Genomic DNA, 21,889 nt, shown 5'->3' with positions numbered 1-21,889 from the left:
AGGTGAAACTCACAAACCCTTATTGGCATATGACAGATCAAACTGCAATATTTGTATGTATATATAACATATATTACATGTCATAGGAGGAAATGAGCAAATATCATAGTATTTTTATCGACAATATTTGCTTAATCCACCACCAGTAAATATGATATATGGAGTAAATTATAATTTAATATTAAATATCATTCCATGCATGCATGGACAATATTGTGACCATCAAGTCCAAGACTACTCTGTAGGCCCAATTAAAGCCCATGTTGGAAATAGAAGAAGTGGAAATAGAGAAGCCCATTTGATTTACGAAATGGGCTTAGCTTCCGTACTGCCATGCATGCAACTTTCTTTTTTCTTTAAGGTTTATTATGTTCGTAGCATTTACATTTCGGAGTTTTAAAAATAATAATAATAATAATAAAAAGAAAATGTGTCGTCACGATTTCGTCAGCTAAATAAACGATAAATAATTTATCCTTTCAATAAAATAAAGAGAGATGAAATAATGAATTGTGTTTTTTTATAAAAAAGAAAAGGAGGGAAATTAAGGGAAAGGGGGCCACGTGGCAACGACCAAGCATCATTGGTAGTAGGTAAAATGGAGACCGATATTGATCTCGGAACACGACTACATAAAGTAGAAGAAGCACGACCTCATTTTTTTCCCTTTTTTTTCAATTTCCTTTTCTTTCGGACTAAATAAAATAAAGCCCCAAAATCCGTTATTGGAACCACCCAAATTTAGAAATATCTAAATTAATTTTAAAAAATAATTATAAAATAGTAAAAATTTCGTAAGTTAAAGTTTATGAGTATTTTTGAAACATGATACTATATTTTTTTTAATTTTTTAAATAATTTAAGAATATTAATGAAATTTAAAAAAATAAATGTTTATAGACGAAAATATAAAATTGGTATTTTAATTAATTTAGCCAAAAATAAAATAAAATCATATATTTAAAAAAGAATGATTTTAGGGTTAGATAAAGGCACTTTGATAAAAGTAGGGCACCCAATACGAGAGTTTATGGGGCCCACCAATCACCTAAATCTCCCACTCTCACCAACCCCATTTTCTCACCAACCATTCCCCCCTCCAAAATTTTGCTGATTAAGTTTATTAATAATCTTTTCAAAACCGGATTATCACTAAATAACTCCACTTGTCCAAAGCTTATTGCTCATTGGAACTCAATTAGCGTCTTAAACACATTTTAATTACTTCTTAATTTTTATAAGTTTTTAATTATTTTTTTTAAATTTTAAGTTTTTAATGTGTTACTTTAAATTTTCAATAATATTCTTAAATTTAAAAATTTAAATAAAAAAAAAACATAAATCATTTGACCATTATTTTAAAAATACCCATTAACTCAAAAAAAAATTGAATTAATAAATTTTGACTTCTAAAAAAATGTCTTAGATTTTCTTCTATTTTTTTTTTTTTTTTTTTTTTTTTTTTTTTTTTTTTTTTNAACTTAATAGTTAAATATAAGATAGAATACTCACCTCCTAATTTTTAATAGTTAGAATTTAGAATTTAAAAATTAAAAAAAAATGTACCTAATTTTTTGCATAGTGGAATCTGTAATAATACATTTTATATTCTAATTTCTTACGTGTCTTTCTCTACTCATACCTTTTTGTTTAAATATTTAATTTCTGTCCATACTTTAATTTTGAAATTTGGATTTATTAATAAAATCCTTAATACATTTAATTATTCAAAATAGAATTAATTTGAAAATTATAACACTATAATAAATAAAATAAAAAATGAAAATTCCCATTTACTCCCTTCACCAACCCCGGTTTTTGTCCCGTCTCCAATCCAACTCCCTATATCTTCATCTTCATTTCCGCTCATCCAATTCAGAAGAACAATAAAATCTTCCATTAAGAGATTATTCGTTCTTCTTCATCTTCTGAACTCCCCAAATCCGCCATTGAAATGGCTGTTGAAGCTCTTCAGAATGACTTCATTTTCCGCTCCAAACTGCCCCATATTTACATTCCTAACCACCTTCCTCTGCATTCCTATTGCCTACACGAAAACCTCGCCAAAATCGGCCACCGGACTTGTCTAATCAACTCCGTCACCGGCGAATCCTTTACCTACCACGACGTCGACCTCGCCGCACGCAAGGTCGCCTCGGGATTGAACAAACTCGGCATTGCTCAAGGCGATGTGATTATGCTCCTCCTCCAGAATTCGCCGGAATTCGTCTTCGCTTTCCTTGGTGCGTCGTATCGCGGCGCGATTATGACAGCGGCGAATCCTTTCTTCACGGCGGCGGAGATCGCAAAGCAAGCAAAAGGATCGAATGCGAAATTAATCGTGACGCAATCGTCGTATTATGAAAAAGTGAAGGAAATAACAGAGGAAGTACCTGATGTTAAAATCATGACCGTCGATTCTCCGCCGGATGGTTGTTTATCGTTCGCCGATCTAATTCAGGCCGACGAACGAGAGATGCCGACTGTGGAAATCAATCCGGACGATGTGGTTGCGCTGCCGTATTCCTCTGGAACCACCGGATTGCCGAAAGGAGTGATGCTTACACACAGAGGACTAGTGACGAGTGTGGCTCAGCAAGTGGACGGCGAAAATCCGAATCTGTACTATCGAAATGAGGACGTGATTCTGTGCGTTTTGCCGCTCTTCCATATCTATTCGCTTAATTCCGTCCTCCTCTGCGGATTACGGGCGGGGACCACCATTTTGATTATGCCTAAATTCGAGATCGGTTCGCTTTTGCAATTGGTGCAGAAATTCAAAGTGTCGATTGCGCCGATTGTGCCGCCGATTGTTTTGGCCATCGCGAAGTCGCCGGACCTCGATAAGTACGATCTTTCGTCGATCAGAGTTATCAAATGCGGCGGCGCTCCGCTTGGGAAGGAGCTTGAAGATACCGTGAGAACCAAGTTTCCCAAGGCTGTGCTCGGCCAGGTACTGCAAATTCATTTTAAAAAGAAAATTAATAAATTAAAAATCATTTTAAACTTTAAATTATATTAAAATTTAGATATTAAATTTGTAATAATTATATTTAATTGTGGAAATTTGTGTTTATTATGTGTAATTATTAATAATAAAAAAAATATCTATTTTTGGAAGGATAATTAAAAGACTTAAATGGAGACGAAATGTCACCCAAAGTCAAAGCAGAAATCCACGTGTAATTTTTTAATTACAAATAAAATTAATTAATTTTCATTTTTTTTAACGTTATATAATTTTTAAAAAATTTAAATATATTTTAGGACTGTTAAATATAAACTCAAGGTTGAATAATTAAAAATAATTTAAATACAAAACTAAAGCTAACTAAATTTATAATTTAATTTTTGGATCAGATGTAATCCTAGCCGTTGGATCACCAAGATTGATCAGAGAAAATTCTGTTGATTGCAGGGATACGGAATGACGGAGGCCGGCCCAGTGCTAACGATGGGTTTAGCATTTGCAAAGGAGCCATTTCCGATGAAACCCGGCGCCTGCGGCACCGTCGTGAGAAACGCCGAGATGAAGATTGTCGACACCGAAAACGGCGGTTCGTTGCCTCGAAACACGCCGGGAGAGATCTGCATCAGAGGCGATCAAATCATGAAAGGGTATCTGAACAATCCGGAGGCGACAGCCGCCACAATCGACAAGGATGGGTGGTTGCACACCGGCGACATCGGATTCATCGACGACGACGACGAGCTGTTCATCGTCGATCGATTGAAGGAACTTATAAAGTATAAGGGATTTCAAGTGGCTCCGGCGGAAGTGGAAGCTCTGTTGCTCACTCATCCGGCAATCTCTGATGCCGCCGTCGTTCCGTAAGAGAATTGATTGTGATTTGATTTCCGAATTGGGTTTGTGAAAATCGCGGATAATTATGGGTTAATTGAATTGCAGAATGAAAGATGAAGAAGCCGGAGAGGTTCCCGTTGCGTTCGTGGTGAGATTGAAGAACTCTGAAGTAACTGAGGATGAAATTAAACAATTCATATCAAAGCAGGTGCCCTTTTTTCAAATTCTTAGAAATTAACTCGACTCTCCATAATGATATGATATTGTTCATTATGAACGGATCATTCTCTAAATCAGTGAATTGGGCGTGAAATTATTGACTCTGTTCTGTTATTGTTTGCAGGTGGTATTCTACAAGAGAATCAAGAGGGCGTTTATGATAGACGCAATTCCGAAATCGCCGTCGGGAAAGATCTTGAGGAAGGAGTTGAGGGCAAAGTTGGCAACTGGTTTTCCAAATTCTAATTAATTATTATTATTCCTTTTCCAAATTCTCTTCACTAAAAAAAAAAAAAATCAAAATATGGAAACTTGTTGTATGCAACTGCTTCAACAAACTCATTAAAGCTTTTTATATAAAGTGCCTTCGATTCTACATTGCATTCAATAGTATACCATATATTAATTACCAATCATTTCTAGCATATACGACTTTCATGTGTTTGATGTCACGATCGTACGTTTTTCAACCATGTGACATGATTTTGACATGCTGACGACAAGTCTTGAGAGGAATCCAAGGCCCATATGCCTTTTTCGTCCATCTTTGTGGCTTCATTAGATCTTACACGAGATTTATCTTCGTCAACTGAACACAACTTATGCTGAGTCTAAGTTAATTCGATTACACACGCTGCCTACGCGTGCATGTTTAATCTTCTGTAACCCAATCTACTTGCCTCTACACTAGGCCAAGTCATTCAGCTTGACCTTGCCTCTACTCGGGGCCAAGGTCTTTCAACTCAACGTCGCATCTCAAATCATTGTTGTTCCCAATTAACATGACTCATACATGTTAACGTCATCCCAAGTCATGGAGTGTTCTGAGCTAGCATAGCTTGTTTGGTCATGTCCATTGAGAATGGGTCCATGTGTCGTTCATAATATCGAGACATCCCGTACATCCATCCATTCAGGTTCTATCGAGGCATTGGACACTCTTGTGTCTACGTCATATCATTTACAAAATTTGTTTTGTATAGTAGGTACATAATCCAACCTTCAACATATGGGCAGGGGGCGATGTCAACACACCCATATTGTTTGACATTGTCCTTGAAAGACCAATTTCAAAGGAAGTTACTCGAGACGCTAATTTCACAACACTCGGCCTCACTGTTAGGGGTGTACATTCAACCCGACAACCCGGACTAACCCAACCTGAACTATAAGGGTTGGGTTGGGTTGAATTAGCATTTCGGGTAGGGTTGGGTTCATTTTTCTGAACCCGAACTGAATCGGTTCGATTTCGAGTTCGTGGGTAAAACCCTCGAATTGACCCGAACCAAATTTAAATATATAAAATATATTAAATTTTTTTATTTATAATAGATTTGCCTGTACTTTGGCTCGTATACCACAAAATTGGATCATTTTCTTTTATAAGGTCACGTATTATATATAATTACGATTCTTTCTTTTATATATATATATATATATATATATATATATATATATATATATATATATATTTATTTATTTATGTTCCTATTCTTTTATATACCACAAAATTGGATCATTTTCTTTTATAAGATCACGTGTTGTATATATATTAGACTCTAGGTCACGTATACATTTAAATTATTATATATATATTTATGTTCCTTTTCTTTTATATACCACAAAATTGAATCATTTTCTTTTATAAGGTTTCTTTTCTTTTATATAACACAAAATTGAATCATTTTCTTTTATAAGGTCACGTATTATATATATAATTAAGACTCTCTATCTTTATCAAAGTCACATATACATTTGATTTATTTCAATTTCATATATATATATATATATATAATATATATAATTAAATGTTCATAAATTTCATATATATATATATAATTAGGACTCTCTATCTTTGTCAGGTCACGTGTAAGTAAACATATATCAATTTTTTTTTATATACAATATCTTTAAACTAATCATTTTTATTGTTTATTTAATTTCATGATATATCTTTATATTTTTCCTACTTTAACCAATTTTCAAGAAATGTCTATATTTAACTGTTTTTAGTTTTATGATAATGTTGAACTATGTTAATATGTTTATATTTAACTGTTTTTAGTTTTATGATAATGTTGAACTATGTTAATATGTTTTCATTTTCGCCTGTGAACTGTTAATATATTTTATCTAAGATTGTATTCGAATAATTATAAATGGATAANTCGAATAATTATAAATGGTGGATAAATAAAACTTTTAAAAAAAAATTGACAACCCAACCCGGACACAACCCGAACCCAATCCGAAAACAGAGGGTTGGGTTGGGTCGTGAAAAGTTTCGGGTTGGGTTGGGTTACCAATCCAACCAACCCGAACTTTTGGGTTGGGTCAAAAAAATCGCTCAACCCAACCTAGCCCGAACCATGTACACCCCTACTCACGGTAACATACACATGTTCATAGGGCCCAAGGGTGGTATGAAGCTAATATCAGGGTGGTATGAAGCTAATATCATGTCTCAGATACGAGGTATTTCCAATCCGACAAGTACATGATTTTGGCTAAAGATCATAAAGTGTCGTGGAGCATTCATTTGATGTCCGATTGACACTAAATTTGGCGAGCTTTCATATTTCATATGGATGAACTTGAATCCAAAATCGCATAAACTCTGACTTTTGAGGTTAAGGTTCGAAGCCTACCCAACCTTTCAATAAGCCTTTCTTTGACACTCTCATCTTATGGTTGCCCCTATCTTATTTATGCTTTCACACTCTCGTCTTATTGTTGCCCCTATCTTATTTATGCTTTGTCTTCTCTTCCGTGCACACATTATATGGTGTGTGTTGGATGATGCATCAACCTCCTTGGTCGCAGCATCATTTAGTTGTCTTTAGTTATTTAGTTGTGCATCATTTAGTTGTCTTTAGTTTATATAAAGATATTAAACTATGTTGTCGTTAATGAATTTATTTTTTTTAATGATTATAAATTGATTTATATTTGTTTATAAACTTTTAATAATTTTTATCTAAAATTATATCGATGGTAAATAAATAAATAAATAAAATTTAAAAAGTTAACTGACAACCCAAACAACCCGAACTTTTAGGTTTGGTAAAAAAAAATTCATCAATACAACCCGAACCCGGACCATGCATAGTTTTTCTAAACCCAAAAATAAAATCTTAATGCAACCTCTACTACTACATATTTCCAGCAAAACTCGTAATAGACCGATCCATACCATGTTTAACAAAGTTTTGTCTATCCTTTCTAAAACACCACTTTATTCAAGTTTTAAGTGTTCCCCAAGCAAGTTAAGAGTTGGAATGTTATTTCATTTTCTATCCAATATCTTCGAAATATCAAATTCATATACTCTCCACCCCGATCCGATCCGATCCGGGTGTTTTTAATAGATTTGCAAATAAAAGTACTCATTTAGTATTAAACAACACGCTCGTACATTTCTTGCGTATTTCTTGCGTATGCTGCTGCTGCAGCAGCAGCAGCAACAACAACAACAGGGCGTACATGGTACAGTCTAAATACACAATATTTCTGCAAGTTTAATATCCTGGTTTCGGTTTACCTGACGACGGCTTAAAAACTCGCCTCCTCTGTTGTCGGTCGCCTCAAGAAATATCGTAAACTATTTGATATAACCTGTAAAATTCGACGTAAATCCTCAGGAACCCGCAACAATGTTGCATATTGTAACCAGTAATCTAATTGTTTACCAACCTGCTGAAGAGGTTTGATCAGGGCTTTGCCCCTATAGCTCACATGAAACTTGGTCTTAGCCAACAATCCCTGTACTCACAACAAACAAACTTGCAATTACCATGGAAGTTAAGTAGTAACCGTGAAGGACTGCAAATTTCAAACTGAAAATAGTCACCTCGGTGTCGAATTCTCCAGATCCGACTGCGACGTTTATGTCAGTGATGATCTTCACAAGATCGACCAATAATCCCGGTCGGTCAGCTGTCTCCACATACAGTAAGCTGTAAAGGGTAAAAGGAGAGTCTCACTTCATGTATGCAAAAGATTATGCCAATGATTTTCTACCCAATGCTAACGGTTACGGAGGAAAAAGACGAGCGTTACCTTCGGTCAGGACCGTCATCTCGTATGCTTATGTGCGTAGCAACGTCCACATCAACCTGAGAAATTATAACGTATGATAAATGAGGTGTAAAGGAGCAAACATCATTCCAATCGAGTAACCTACCGAGAGGATCCATGATTCAGTAACACAAGAGGTATAAAAGGTAGGAAATGATGCATAAAAAATGTTGAAATGAATAGGTAGATCGAGTGACATGACATGCATTGAGAAGTAGAACAAGAGAGCAGACTCTTATACTGATACAAAGGGAAAAAATGTTGGGCGGTTTCTGCACTCTTATCCCTATCGATTTCTAAACCGGAGAAAACCAACATTTGAACCTCTTGTTACATTGTTAACCCGCCCCCTACCCCCACCCACTCACTTTGTGAGATCCCACATTAGTTGGAGAGAGAAACTTCTCCTTAGCAGACACGTTTTAAGAAAACCCAAAAGGGAAAGTACAACAGCAGTGGGCTTCGGTTGTTACAAATAGTATTAGAGCTAAACATCGGACAGTGTGCCAACAAGGACGCTGGACCCCCAAAGGAGGTGGATTGTAAGATCCCACATCAATTGGAGAAGGAAACATAACATTCCTTATAAGGGTGTGGAAACCTCTCCCTAGCAGATACGTTTTACAACCTTGAGGAGAATCCCAGAAAGAAAAGTACAAAGAGGACAATATTTGTCAGCAGTGGGCTTGGGTTGTTACAAATGGTATTAGAGCTAAACACCGGGCAGTGTACCAGCAAGGACGCTAGGCCCCCAAAGGAGGTGGATTGTAAGATCCCACATCAATTGGAGAAGTAAACATAACATTCCTTATAAGAGTGTGGAAACCTCTCCCTAGCAACGTTTTATAACCTTGAAGAGAATCCCTGAAGAGAAAGCCCAAAAAGGCCAATATTTGCTAGCAGTGAGCTTAGACTGTTACAAATGTTAACAGAGCCAGATACCGGGTGGTATGCCAAGGAGGACACTGAGCCCCCAAAAGGGGTGGATTGTGAGATCCTAGGGAGGGGAACAAAGCATTCCTTATAAGGATGTGGAAACCTCTCCCTAGAATACGCGTTTTAAAGGGAAAGCTCAAAGAGTACAATATCTGCTAGCGGTGAGCTTGGGCTATTACACACCTACCCACCCACAAATAGAAATATAAACTAGCGGATAGGCATTTGAAATGGAAAGTTATATAAGACCTCTTGTTTTGGTGGCAGAACCCCAAAGGCAGCTCCCATTGCTAACTGAGCACTTGATTCCTAAACAACCAACATCAAATTTAGGAACTCAAAAAAGCAGGTCTCTAATAAACAAAGATCCACCAGACTATTATCTCTTGAACCATTACCGGATGATACTCAATCAAGTTGCTTATAATTGTCAAACGAATTGCCTCTAACAACTCTGGATCATCTACCTTCCTTCCAGTATCTCTGCATATTACCAAACCAATCAAAAACCAAAATCACAATGGAACAACTTTTAAGTTCAAATCTAATTCAAGGTGTTTCCATTCTACTATCACAATCTACCATTCAATAATGTAAAAGACAGCCATAGAAGCGTGTAAACGTAATAAGCCGATACTTACGCCCTCGTGATGGAAAATCTGTTGTGTTTTCCAGAAGAATCCAAAAAGACATTCGCCTTCACAACATTCAGCCCCAGGTTTTTCAGAGCATTCATCTATAACCAATGCATTTTTAATGGCGATTATACGAAACAACGAAACAACACAACTCATAAAGCTTTACCCTTTAGTATTATCATCTAGAAACAAGCTCTAAGGAATGGAATGCTAAAGATGACTTTGCCAACATGAAGAATTAGCTTTTTACCGTGTCGAGAAGAGCTCCAAGCCGATCGCCGAAGGTTATTTCCACCACAGTTGCATCTTCATCAGAGTCCTGGTCTATTATAACTATGGGCGTTGGAATTGTATCAGTATCACCGTTACTTCCATCCTCCTGAGCAACCACTCCCAAGAGAGAGAGGTCCAACAAAAATTAAGAACAAGCATGGAACAATTGCAAATCATATGCATTGATACCTTCAGTACCTGAACAGCTGTAGCTGATGAAGCTCGTGGAATGCTCTTCATGGTGGAAGAACACCATCTGGTGAAGGATCAGTAGCAAACATATAAACATAACTTCACAAAAATTAAATCGTTGTACCCAAATGCCACAACCAAAATGTTCTTATACCCAATTGTTATAGCGGAAACGGAAGCAAGATCGATCGCATTCACACACCCACAAACAGAAATTAAACAAAAAGACACGAAAACGTGGTTCAAAGAGAAGAAATTTCACTACATCCACGGGTGGTAGTCAATCACTATAACCAACTCTCACACTCTCACACTACAAAGACTCTCTTACAAAGTTCCTCCCAATTGCCTGGTTTTTTAATGGTATGACTCGGCTCCCTGGTCTGTAGCAACCAATACTTCCCACCGGGTTTTCCTATTTTGGGACTATATGCAAGATGCAAATGAATGCAATGCTTAGTGAGGTGGTGTGTGCTTATTTCAAATAGGTGAACCCTAAATTTCTACATATTCGATTTTGAACAAAAGAAACAAGAACAATGGGAATGTTGGTTCATTTTCAAGCCAAGTGAGAAGCCAAAAACCATATATTTGAGGCTGATATTCCCCGTGGATTCACCAGCAAATACAAAATAGCAATGAGTACACATCTCAAAACAATAACAACACTAGACAGGCGTAGCAATACTAATTCTCATACATAAAGGCATAGCAATACTAATTCTCATACATAAAGGCATAGCAATACTAATTCTCATACATAAAGGCATAGCAATACTAATTCTCATAGAATATGAACCAAAAGTGTTATGAACTAAATCAGAGAGTTACGACAATACATCTCCATGACAACTTACAACAGAAATGTCTCCATAGGAACCAGAATAAAAGCAACCCTCAAGCATGAAACTAAATTGAACCATGTAATCTAAATCCACGAAGAAACCCAGATACACATGTTTCAAACTGAAAGAAATCATAACAATCTTCAACTAATTGAGAAGGGTATGAAAAAATTAAGCAGAAAGACACACCCATACCTTCGGCTCTGAAGTAGGCAGAAACATTTAGTCTGAAAAGCGATGGAACCCTTGGTGAAAACCCCATTAGCAAAACGGGGTTCAGAGGATTTGAGGGTCCAAGAACTGCGATTGGAGTGAAGCCCAGAGGTCCAAGAAGCCATAGCCACAGCCATAGTGATTGAGAGCAAGGAAATCGGAAACCCAGAAGCAAAAATTGAGAGAGGAAGGAAAAGAAAATGAAAAGGAGTTAGAGGGAAGAACCCAAATGGGAGAACATTTTGAGCTCAGAATGAGAGAAATGGGTAGCGAGTAAGGAGAGTGTGGAAATATCCGCCATTGGAGATGGATAGGTGGATACCTCACACCCAATTTATCTTCTTTTTGGATCACTCTTTGATTTTTTGACGTTTCATTATGAACAACTTACAATCATTTTTTATATTTTGGATTTTTCTTTTTTCCAATTGCCACTTCGTCGGTTGTACCTTCCAATTATAGCGACGCGTTTACCTCATACAATTTGGATTCCCCCCTCCCATCAAATATAGTAAATTTTCGTTCATTTTATATTTTTATTAATATTTTCATATTTTTATTTTCTCTTCATTTAAACATTTAATGTTCATTTATTAACAATAATCAATGCGTTGTTCTCGCTAATAACTTTTTTAAACTCTTTTTTCAGAAAAGTAAAGGATATAATATTAATGTTATTTTTAAAATTTATGAGTACTTTTTTAAACATAATACTAATTGTAAATATATTTTTTAACTTTAAAAAAAAAATTAAAAAAACTTTTAAAAGTTTAGAGTATAACACGCCCAAATTATAAAATTTAGGAATTTGTGTGATTAACTATGTATTTTATCACATCTAGCTCTGGGTAAGACACAACGTAATTCATGAAAACTACGAAAAAGTCGTGAAGATAAAAGTTTCAAAAGTCAAGACTCAACTTGTAAGTTGGGTCTTGTTTGAGGCCGACCAAGCCAAGGCCAATGAGCCCTAGCATGGTTGAAACTCGATCTCGCGCAGGTCAATAAAGCCCAAATGAACTATACCTAAATGGCTAAGACCCAAGCTCGATATGGTTCCACTCCACATGGATCAAATTAAAAACTTTAAGAAGGTTTCGTCCAACTACGCTCAACATGAATTCTTGTTACGCCAATGAAAAACTAGTTTAGCATAGGTACCATAGTGTGTGTATAATGAGTACTACTTTGGTGTGCAGCAAAGTGGCTTAACTTAGCATATATTTTGAGGTTGTACACGTTAGACAAATCCATCTCTATTGGATTTGCACAACAACCATGCAAGTTTTTATGACGATATTAATGGTTAGTGTAATAATAAAAAGGTGATTTTAGGGACCATTTAAAATTATTTTTCAATTTTCAACAACCAATCTTTTGTTAAATACTACTATAAAAAATGTTAGGTGCGTTTACCATCATCTGGTGTCGTGGTGTAGTTGGTTATCACGTCAGTCTAACACACTGAAGGTCTCCGGTTCGAGTCCGGGCGACGCCATTTTTTAGGTTCTTTTTTGTTTTATTTTGAATGTAACCCGTGTTTTATTTTCTCCTTTAAATTTATTCTCCCATCTAGTTTTTTTTTTTTTTTTTTTTTTTTTTTTTTTTTTTTTTTTNAAGATGTTTACTTTAAGAGGAAAATTAAAATTTTCCTTATATCATAGAGAAAAAAATAATAATAAATAACAACAAAATACCATTAATATATATATATATATATATATATATTTATAATTTTAAAATTTTCTAGAAGGTTTAATGCTTGTTTTTCAATTAAATATTTTAATAATTCATTCCTCCTACATTTAAAACATTGAATTTAATTTAACTTCTCTTGAATCGAGAATCAACTTTATTTTGTTTGATACATTATAATATAATGTATTTGTTAAAAATGATGGTTTGATATCATGTTAAGAATGAGAAACTTTCTATATTGTGTTAAGAATGAAAAACAGAGGTGGAATTGCATAGATGGGATCAAAAGTTCCAGTGGAATCTAGTGTAATTTTGTTAACAACATTTAAATAGAATACAACCTACAAACTAAATCCGGAAAAATATGAGAAAATATTTTACTAACAAAATCATGAAGATAAGATAAAATATATCAAATATAAAATTTTAATTGATTACGGCTGTATAAAATATATTCTAATACTCTCCACTTGGAGAGTTAGGTGAATAACAAAATCATGAATTATGATTTACTAGGTAATTTTTCTCATTTAATTTGATTGGAATAAAGTGAATATTCTGGTTGATAAGAGTGAATATAATAAGAATGCTGTTAAATAAACATCAGAAGTTTGAAGCTGGCTCATTCCGCTATAAAGAAAATTTTAACATTTAAGTACACTAAGTTTTTCTGGTCTTTATAACTATTGACCCAACAATAAAAGCAGAGTTTCTTAGGTTCTTAACCGTATTCAATATTATTTCAAGGTTCTTAAATATTTTACAATCATGACTTTACTTTGGACTTCCCCCTCATAGCAACGAAGATAATATTTCTCACTTATAAACATATGATCTTCCACTAAATTAACCAATGTGGGACTCACTCTCAANACCCGAACACCTCATACCAACGAAGATAATATTTCTCACTTATAAACCTATGATCTTCCACTAAATTAACCAATGTGGGACTCACTCTCAATAATCATCGGTCCTAAAAAATGGGTCACATTTTGTTTGATTGTTTTATATACTAAATTTTGATGGAACACATTATTGATGGTCGTGACTTTTGGTTCCGGACCCCAATAATCTCTTTTCTTTTTTCTCTCTATTAATTGCACTNAATCCTAAAAAATGGGTCATATTTTGTTTGATTGTTTTATGTACTAAATTTTGATGGAACACATTATTGATGGTCGTGACTTTTGGTTCCGAACCCCAATAATCTCTTTTCTTTTTTCTCTCTATTAATTGCACTTTTAACCTTTTTCTTTTTCAATTTTCAACCATTTTTAAACGAAAAAAAAAAAGTTAAATAAAAGGAATACAAACATACAAAGTTTGCTTAACAAAAGTAAAGCCCTCTAAAGAATAAAAACAATTTGCTATTAATTATTTTACCCCAAAAAAAAAAAACTAAAATATCTTTCCATTTCTAAAAGTTTTTTCAACTAAAAATTTAAAAATATCATTAAACTTTAAAAAAAAAAAAATTAAAAAATGCACGTTTGGAAACGGTTAATATTTAGGGTTTTAAAATTAATATTTTTTAAAACTTCAAAAATACATTAATTTTTTAAAAATATTTAAAAATATTTTTAAACGTAGTTTTATACCCAATTATTAATGCTTAAAATTTCTATAAACATTTAAAACTTATAAAAATTTTTCTGTAAAAGTATTTTTAAACTTTTGTAAAAATTTTAAAATTAATAAAGTTTTAAAAAAATATTTTTGAAAGGAATAGAAGTATTAAAAGATTTTCATACCAACCATAAGATTTTTTTTTTCAAATTTTTAAGGTAAAATTACATTTGATTAAATGGTCAAAAAGGCAATTAATTGAACATTTTTTTCAAATTTTTTTCAAATTCTTTTCTATTCTTATTTTTTTTTCCTATGTTTGATTTTTACTAAAGTTTTCTATTTAAAATACATATATATATGAAATCTTAAAAATAGCCCTAACGCCCTTAATTTATATTTTTTTTAAAAAAATCAAAATTTTGAAAAACTTTTATCTAAACCTCACAAATTATTATCTCCAAATTTTAAAAAAATAATAATAATATTATAAAACATTTTGAAATTGGAGAATATTTTGAAAGATTTTGGAAATTTTAAAAGTATTTTTTAAACAAAAAAAATTAATTATTTGTATTAAAAAAAATAGTATTTAAAAAAAATAGTTTTATTGATAATTTTTTATTAATTTAAGGAATCTAAAATTAAAAAAAAAAAAAATACTTTAGTTCGCCTTTTTTTTACACTTAAACCGAAGTCCATAATAAGAAAAGAGAAAAAAGTGAAGGCGAGATGTGAAAGAAAGAAATAGGGAAGAGATGGAAAACATAAAGCATGTGAGCGCGCTGGTGCTCCACAAAAGCAAAAGCCGCCCGTGTCGCAAGCGCACGCCCCAATGCAGGCGCGCCCTTGTTTTACACAATGCCTCCGCCGCCCATTCGTCTCTCACTCGCTCGCTCACTCGAATTCCAAATCAATTTCCAAAATCAAATCATTCCATCCCTTACCAACCTATTTTTTAAACCATAAATTAGATGACTCAAAATCCAACATTTACAACTCAACTCAACTCATCTCATCTCTAACCGATATTGAGAGGAAGATCATGAATTTATAAGTAACAAACATTATCTCTATTCAAATTAGGCATTTTGAAAAAATCAAAAGCAAAGTCACGAGAGTTTATATGCTCAAAGTGGACAATATCTTACCACGATGAAGGTCTGTAATTCCTAACTTGATAACAAATTCGTACTCTTAGCTTAGTCATGTAAATAGAATTCTCAAATGTCGAATAAAGAAGTTTTGAGCCTTGAAGGTGTAGTAAAATGTGACTCAAGTGTTAGAACAAATGGTGTACTTTGTTTGAGGGATTCAGAGAATGTTCATGATTCTTATGTGATATTAGAGTCATGCTCTTAACTTAGTCATGTGAATAAAATTCTTAAATCTCGAACAAAAAAGTTATGAGCCTCTAAAGTGTAACAAAAATTGATTCAAAGTGTCGAACAAAAGGTGCACTTTGTATGAGGATTCCAGAGATAGAGAGAGAGTTAAGGTTCGATTAAGGAGAAGTTGCACGAGGACTCCATAGACCCCAAAGGAGGGTGTATGAGTGATGGTCTCTTTTAAAAGTCATTCCCTCTCCCAAGCCAAACCCGCCATCATCATCATCATCTTCAACCTGTTGTCGAACCCATTTAGAACAAAAATGGAGATCCTGTCTCAGTTATGGTCATTGCTAGGCCTCATCACACTCCTCCAAAACATCCTCCCTTCCCAATTCCTCTCTCTTCTCCATTCCCTTTACGAATCCCTTCAAGATTTCTTCACCCCTTACTCCTATTACGACATCCCTGAATTCAACGCCTACTCCTCCCTCGACCTCAACCAACTCTACCGTCACGCCACCCTCTACCTCAACTCCCTCCACAACTCCGCCGCCTGCCGCCGTCTCTCCCTCTCCCGCTCCAAATCCTCCACCAGAATCTCCTTCACTGTCGCTCCAAATCACTCTGTTCACGACACCTTTAAAGGCCAACGAATTTCCTGGACCCACCACGTCGACACCGTTCAGGATTCATTGGATGAGAAACGAAGTTTCTCTCTCAGAATCCCCAAACGCCACTGCCATTCTCTCCTCCCTCTGTATCTCGATCACGTCACCTCCACGGCGGCGGAATTCGAACGGACCTCTCGTGAACGGCGGCTCTTCACCAACAATGGTAATGCCAGTTCTTACGATTCTAGCTGGGTCTCTGTTCCGTTTCGACATCCTTCCACTTTTGATACTCTGGCGCTCGAAACAGAGCTGAAAAAACAGATTATGGATGATTTGACTGAGTTCGCCGCTGGCAGGGAGTTTTACGGTAGTGTCGGCCGCGCGTGGAAACGTGGGTATTTGCTTTATGGACTTCCTGGGTCTGGGAAATCGAGCTTGATTGCAGCAATGGCGAATTTCCTCTGTTATGATGTGTACGATTTGGAATTGACCAAGGTGTCTGATAATTCTGAGCTTCGGTCGCTTCTTATTCAGACGACCAACCGGTCGGTGATTGTTATAGAGGATATTGATTGTTCTGTTGATCTGACGGCGGATCGGAGTTCGATGGCTGCGGCGCGTGGAGATCATGAGGAAGAGGTGGGGCGCGTGACGTTGTCGGGGCTTTTGAATTTCACTGATGGGCTTTGGTCCTGTTGTGGGGAAGAAAGGATCGTAGTTTTCACGACGAATTACAGGGAGAAAATTGATCCGGCGTTGGTCCGGTGCGGCCGGATGGATGTGCACGTGAGCCTCGGCATGTGCGGGCCAGCTGCGTTTCGGACACTTGTGAGGAACTACTTGGAGATTGAATCACACGCGCTCTTCGACGTCGTTGATAACTGTATAAGGTCCGGCGGCAGCCTGACGCCGGCGCAGATTGGGGAGATTTTGCTGAGGAATCACCGGGATGTTGACGTGGCGATGAGGGAGGTGGTCGCCGCTTTGCAGGCGAGAGTTTTGGCTGGCGGAGGTGGAGAGGAGGGGGCGGACTATGAAGAAATGGTGATGAGATCGCCGGAGAGCGTTCTGGGGGTGGGTTCGCCGGAGAATTGGGATTCCTCGCCGGGAAAACATGTGGGGAAGAGGAGGAAAGAAGGGCAGACGCCGGGGAAGAAAGTGAATTTTTTGGTCAGACTTCGGTCGTTGACTAAATCTGAATCTGGAAGAAGAGGGATTTGAGTTTGTGCTTGTCATTCTTGTTTTTTTTTTTTTTTTTTTTTTTTTTTTTTAATNTTTTTAATTTCGAATTTTTGAAGTATGTCTTGGACATTAAAAAGTGTATCATAAAATAAGAAGATGGTCTATAGTGTTTTGGCCACAGCGAGGAAGAGAGCGCAGCAAGAGAGAAAAGGAAGGGGCGGACATGCAGGCGTGCGCGTCACGTTCAGTGCCGCCCGACACGGGCTATGTGCACAAAGCTCCGCGCCACGCCCCCTCACTTCTACTTCTTTCACACCTTTATACAAACAGGTGGTGTGCAACTTTTCTATTCCCAAAATTTTCTCATTTTTTTTGGACACATCATTTATCCTTAATAAATGGTATTGGCATATTATAAAAATATTTCAAAATATGATGGGAATGATTTTTTTTATTATTATTAATTTAGAAATTCAATACGTGAACGTTGAACAAGTTGATTTTCTTCCTTGCATTTACTTAAATTTTAACAAATTTATAACATAGCTTAAATTATATATCTTCATATATTAACACGAGTGTGTATTTAAACCCATAATTATTTTTATAATATGTAAGAACTCAAATAGTAATGGAAAGTTTAAAGATCCAAATGGAACCTGAGATTAAAATAGTAAAATCTAAAAGTTTTGTTACCTATTCAATTGGGAATTGTTAGGATCGATACCAGTTGTTAGGATCGCACAACAACGCACACGCTCGATCTGGATGAACACAAAGAGGAGGATAGAGAGAAGTTGCAAGGAGAACTCTGGCTAAAAGGATTTTTATTGATGACTTCAGGCATGTACAACAAGAGAGTACAGAGAATAGAAAAGTACGTTTAAGAGCTTTACTGGACGGGATATATATATGGTTCAGTCTACTAAATATAGCTTTACCAGATTTAACCATCTACTATATATAGCTATGTACCATATATAGCTTTACCGGATATAGCCATTGACCAAGCTATAAATACAGGGAGCAGACTCCATAACTCAACAATTCTCCCACTTGGAGACTGATCCTACACCATACCAATTAGGGCTTTGCATAGCTTTAATTTTCCAACATCAACACATTTTGTCAACATGTCTGCTGGATTCTTTGCACCCTCTATCTTCTCCAAACACATATCGCCTTCTTCCACTAACCTGCGAGTGAAATGGTACCGTCTTCTAATGTGTTTTGTTCTTGAATGATAGACTGGGTTTTTCACCAACTGTATGGCACTCTGACTATCTGTATAAAGGATCTTCTTGCACTGCTTCCGGCCTAATTCTTCTAGATAGTCTGTCATCCATATCATCTCCTTTCCAGCTTCAGCTATGGCCACGTACTCAGCTTCAGTAGATGAAAGAGCAACGCATTTCTGAAGCTTAGACATCCAACTCACTGCTGTTCCATCTATAGTGTAGATATACCCAGATGTGCTCTTGCTGGAGTCTACATCTCCACTCAGATCAGCATCCACAAAACCTTGCAGAACTACTTTGCCATTGCCATAACAAAGTGTAGTATTGGATGTACCTCTCAGATATCTTAGAAGCCACTTCACAGCTTCCCAATGTTCCTTCCCTGGATTTGCCATGTACTTGCTAACAACTCCCACTGCATGTGTTATGTCAGGTCTAGTGCAGACCATAGCATACATCAAACTCCCAACTGCAGAAGCGTACGGAACTGATGCCATGTGCTCACGTTCCTCAACTGTCTTGGGAGATTGCCCCTTTGACAATTTAATATGATTTGCCAAGGGGGTAGTCCTGGGTTTAGCGTTATTCATCTTGAATTTGGACAACACCTTCTCAATGTACTGCTCTTGGGATAGATTTAATGTGCCAGCAGATCTATCTCGAGAAATCCTCATCCCAAGGATCTGCTTCGCTGCACCTAAATCTTTCATCTCAAATACTGAAGACAAGCTTGCCTTCAGGTGGTTTATCTCCCTCATACTTGATCCAGCAATTAGTATATCATCCACATACAGGAGTAGAAACACATAAGAATCAGTGTATTTCTTGAGGTAGCAACACTGATCCTTTTCACTTCTGTGGAAACCACTCTTGCTCATGAAGGAGTCAAACTTCTTGTACCATTGTCTCGGTGCTTGTTTCAGTCCATACAAGCTCTTATTGAGCTTACACACCATGTGCTCCTTGCTTGGAGCTGCAAATCCTTCGGGTTGTTGCATATAGATCTCCTCGTCTAGATCTCCATGTAAAAATGCCGTTTTTACATCCATTTGCTCAAGGTGCAAATTCTCCGATGCAACAATACTCAGTAGAATTCGGATAGTAGTTAATTTCACAACTGGAGAAAAGATCTCAGCATAATCAATGCCTTTTCTTTGTGAATATCCTTTAACTACTAACCGAGCCTTAAACCTCCTTCTGCCATCTGGTTCAACCTTGATTTTGAACACCCATTTGTTCAACAGAGCTCTCTTTCCTGTAGGCAACTCAGTCAGCACCCACGTATTATTCCTTTCAAGTGAGCTCATCTCATCATCCATGGCTTGCTCCCACTTAGTTGAATCTTCCACTTGTAGGGCCTCATCAAAGGACTCTGGTTCTCCTTCGTCAGTCAGCAACAGATAGTGTAATGAGGTTGAATATCTGTCTGGTGCTCTGGTAGTTCTGGATGATCTTCTCAACACCTGTTCAGGTGCAACTTGCTCCACGTCTGGTTCTTCAGCAATAGGATCAGCCACGTCTGGTTCTTCAGCAATAGGATCAGGAGTTTCTTGAGCTTCTGTTGTACCATCACTGTGTGAATTTTCTTGCCACTCAAATTCAACTCCCACTTGCTTCGTAGTCTCAGAGTTTATCTTCTCTCTGTCCTTGTACATGACATTTTCATCAAAGGTCACATCACAGTGTCTTAGGATCTTCATATTTTTCTCATCCCAAAACCTATACCCGAACATGTCAGAGCCATAGCCTATGAAGTAGCATTTCACAGCCTTAGCATCAAGCTTATCTCTCTTCTCTGGATCAACATGAACATATGCAGTACAGCCAAAGGTTCTCAAGTGAGAGTACTTGAGTTCTTTTCCTGTCCATACTTCTTCGGGCAATTTGAACTTCAAGGGTACTGACGGCCCTCTATTAATCAAATATGCTGCTGTGTTCACAGCATCAGCCCAGAATGCCTTTGGCAATCCAGAATGAATCCTCATGCTTCTTGCTCGCTCATTCAAGGTTCTGTTCATCCTTTCTGCAATACCATTTTGTCTTGCCTTACCGGGAATTGTTCTTATTAATCTAATTCCCTCAGCTGCACAAAATGTTATAAACTCTGATTTGTTGTACTCTCCTCCATTGTCAGACCTCAGGCATTTGATCTTCAAGCCGGTCTGATTTTCAACTTCAGCTTTCCACTTCTTGAAGGTGGTAAACACATCTGACTTATGTTTCAGAAAGTAAACCCATACCTTCCTGCTGAAGTCATCGATGAAGGTGACGTAGTACCTTGATCCACCAAGTGATGAAACTGGAGATGGTCCCCAGACGTCTGTATGGACCATTTCCAACCGCACTTTCTTCGGTTCTCTGGCAGCCTTTGTGAAACTAACTCGTTTCTGTTTGCCCATAACGCAGCTCTCACAAAGACCCATATCAACAGATTTTAAGCCTTCTAAAGCTCCTTTCGCAGTGAGCATCTTCATTCCTTTGACGCTCATATGTCCAAGTCTATTGTGCCATAGACTTGAATTGGAAGCACTCTCAGCAGCAGCAGTCATGTTTATACACTCTGCAGTAGTGTATAAGGTTCCAGATTTTGTGCCACGCGCAACAACCATGGCGCCCTTCACAATCTTCCAGGAACTCTTTCCAAACTCTGCTGCATAGCCTGTGCTATCCAACTGACCAATAGAGATCAGGTTCTTCTTGAGACCAGGAATGTATCTGACATCTTGTAATGTCCATTGATTTCCTGCTGGAGTTTGTATGGAGACATCTCCCTTTCCTTCAATCTCCAAGGTTTTATTGTCGGCAAGATACACCTTCCCGAAATTTCCTGATTTGAAATTTCGAAACAATTCCTTACTTGGAGACGAATGGAACGATGCACCTGAATCCAAAATCCAGGATTCAGCTGGGCTATCCACACTAAGGATTAAAACGTCCTCAGCATCTTCTGTTGTGTATATAGAATCATCATCATCTTCAGATTTATGATTCTGCTTCTTCTTTAGCTTTGTACAATCTGTCCGAAAGTGTCCTTTTCCCCCACAGCTCCAACACGTTACGTT

At 36.6% G+C, this 21,889-nt stretch overlaps 3 protein-coding genes and 1 non-coding gene across 5 annotated transcripts; 3 read left to right on the top strand and 1 right to left on the bottom strand.

The window, feature by feature from the left end:
- Window positions 1-1,857: 1,857 nt before the first annotated feature.
- LOC111790242 (4-coumarate--CoA ligase 1-like) lies at window positions 1,858-20,680 on the top strand. Of its 2 annotated transcripts, none has more exons than XM_023671104.1 (4): window positions 1,858-2,953; window positions 3,419-3,831; window positions 3,911-4,013; window positions 20,671-20,680. In XM_023671104.1, the coding sequence occupies exons 1-4, from the start codon at window positions 1,955-1,957 to the stop codon at window positions 20,677-20,679; spliced, it is 1,524 nt and encodes a 507-aa protein (XP_023526872.1). In that variant the 5' UTR covers window positions 1,858-1,954; the 3' UTR covers window position 20,680. The 2 variants fall into 2 exon arrangements, with proteins under 2 accessions (XP_023526872.1, XP_023526871.1); XM_023671103.1 differs by lacking the exon at window positions 20,671-20,680 and adding an exon at window positions 4,149-4,408.
- On the bottom strand, window positions 7,344-11,444 carry LOC111790246 (ACT domain-containing protein ACR11-like). The gene is made up of 10 exons (XM_023671107.1): window positions 11,181-11,444; window positions 10,147-10,204; window positions 9,926-10,054; window positions 9,679-9,773; window positions 9,436-9,520; window positions 9,287-9,346; window positions 8,084-8,139; window positions 7,875-7,980; window positions 7,718-7,786; window positions 7,344-7,639 (listed from the first exon to the last, which is right to left on the bottom strand). The coding sequence occupies exons 1-10, from the start codon at window positions 11,333-11,335 to the stop codon at window positions 7,577-7,579; spliced, it is 876 nt and encodes a 291-aa protein (XP_023526875.1). The 5' UTR covers window positions 11,336-11,444; the 3' UTR covers window positions 7,344-7,576.
- On the top strand, window positions 12,623-12,696 carry TRNAV-AAC. Its single transcript has one exon. It is a non-coding gene; the product is annotated as a tRNA-Val (tRNA).
- LOC111790244 (AAA-ATPase At4g25835-like) lies at window positions 16,085-17,981 on the top strand. The gene has a single exon (XM_023671105.1). It carries the CDS (start codon window positions 16,117-16,119, stop codon window positions 17,626-17,628), a length of 1,512 nt encoding a protein of 503 aa, XP_023526873.1. The 5' UTR covers window positions 16,085-16,116; the 3' UTR covers window positions 17,629-17,981.
- Window positions 20,681-21,889: the final 1,209 nt, after the last annotated feature.

This window comes from Cucurbita pepo, chromosome LG03, assembly GCF_002806865.2.
Source record: "Cucurbita pepo subsp. pepo cultivar mu-cu-16 chromosome LG03, ASM280686v2, whole genome shotgun sequence".
In the NCBI taxonomy this organism is placed as follows: domain Eukaryota; kingdom Viridiplantae; phylum Streptophyta; class Magnoliopsida; order Cucurbitales; family Cucurbitaceae; genus Cucurbita; species Cucurbita pepo.
Note: the sequence above shows the minus strand (reverse complement) of the source record. Positions and strands in the feature narration are given on the sequence as shown.

Bases quoted from the DNA above. Each gene is read 5' to 3' on its own strand.
- LOC111790242 (XM_023671103.1), top strand. From the start codon at position 1,955: ATGGCTGTTGAAGCTCTTCAGAATGACTTCATTTTCCGCTCCAAACTG. The intron at 2,954-3,418 runs GTACTGCAAATT...TGTTGATTGCAG, and splicing joins CCAAGGCTGTGCTCGGCCAG to GGATACGGAATGACGGAGGC. The intron at 3,832-3,910 runs GTAAGAGAATTG...ATTGAATTGCAG, and splicing joins TCTGATGCCGCCGTCGTTCC to AATGAAAGATGAAGAAGCCG.
- LOC111790246 (XM_023671107.1), bottom strand. From the start codon at position 11,335: ATGGCTGTGGCTATGGCTTCTTGGACCTCTGGGCTTCACTCCAATCGC. The intron at 10,205-11,180 runs GTATGGGTGTGT...ATCCTTCACCAG, and splicing joins TGCCTACTTCAGAGCCGAAG to ATGGTGTTCTTCCACCATGA. The intron at 9,774-9,925 runs GTAAAAAGCTAA...CATTGGTTATAG, and splicing joins TTGGAGCTCTTCTCGACACG to ATGAATGCTCTGAAAAACCT.
- LOC111790244 (XM_023671105.1), top strand. From the start codon at position 16,117: ATGGAGATCCTGTCTCAGTTATGGTCATTGCTAGGCCTCATCACACTC.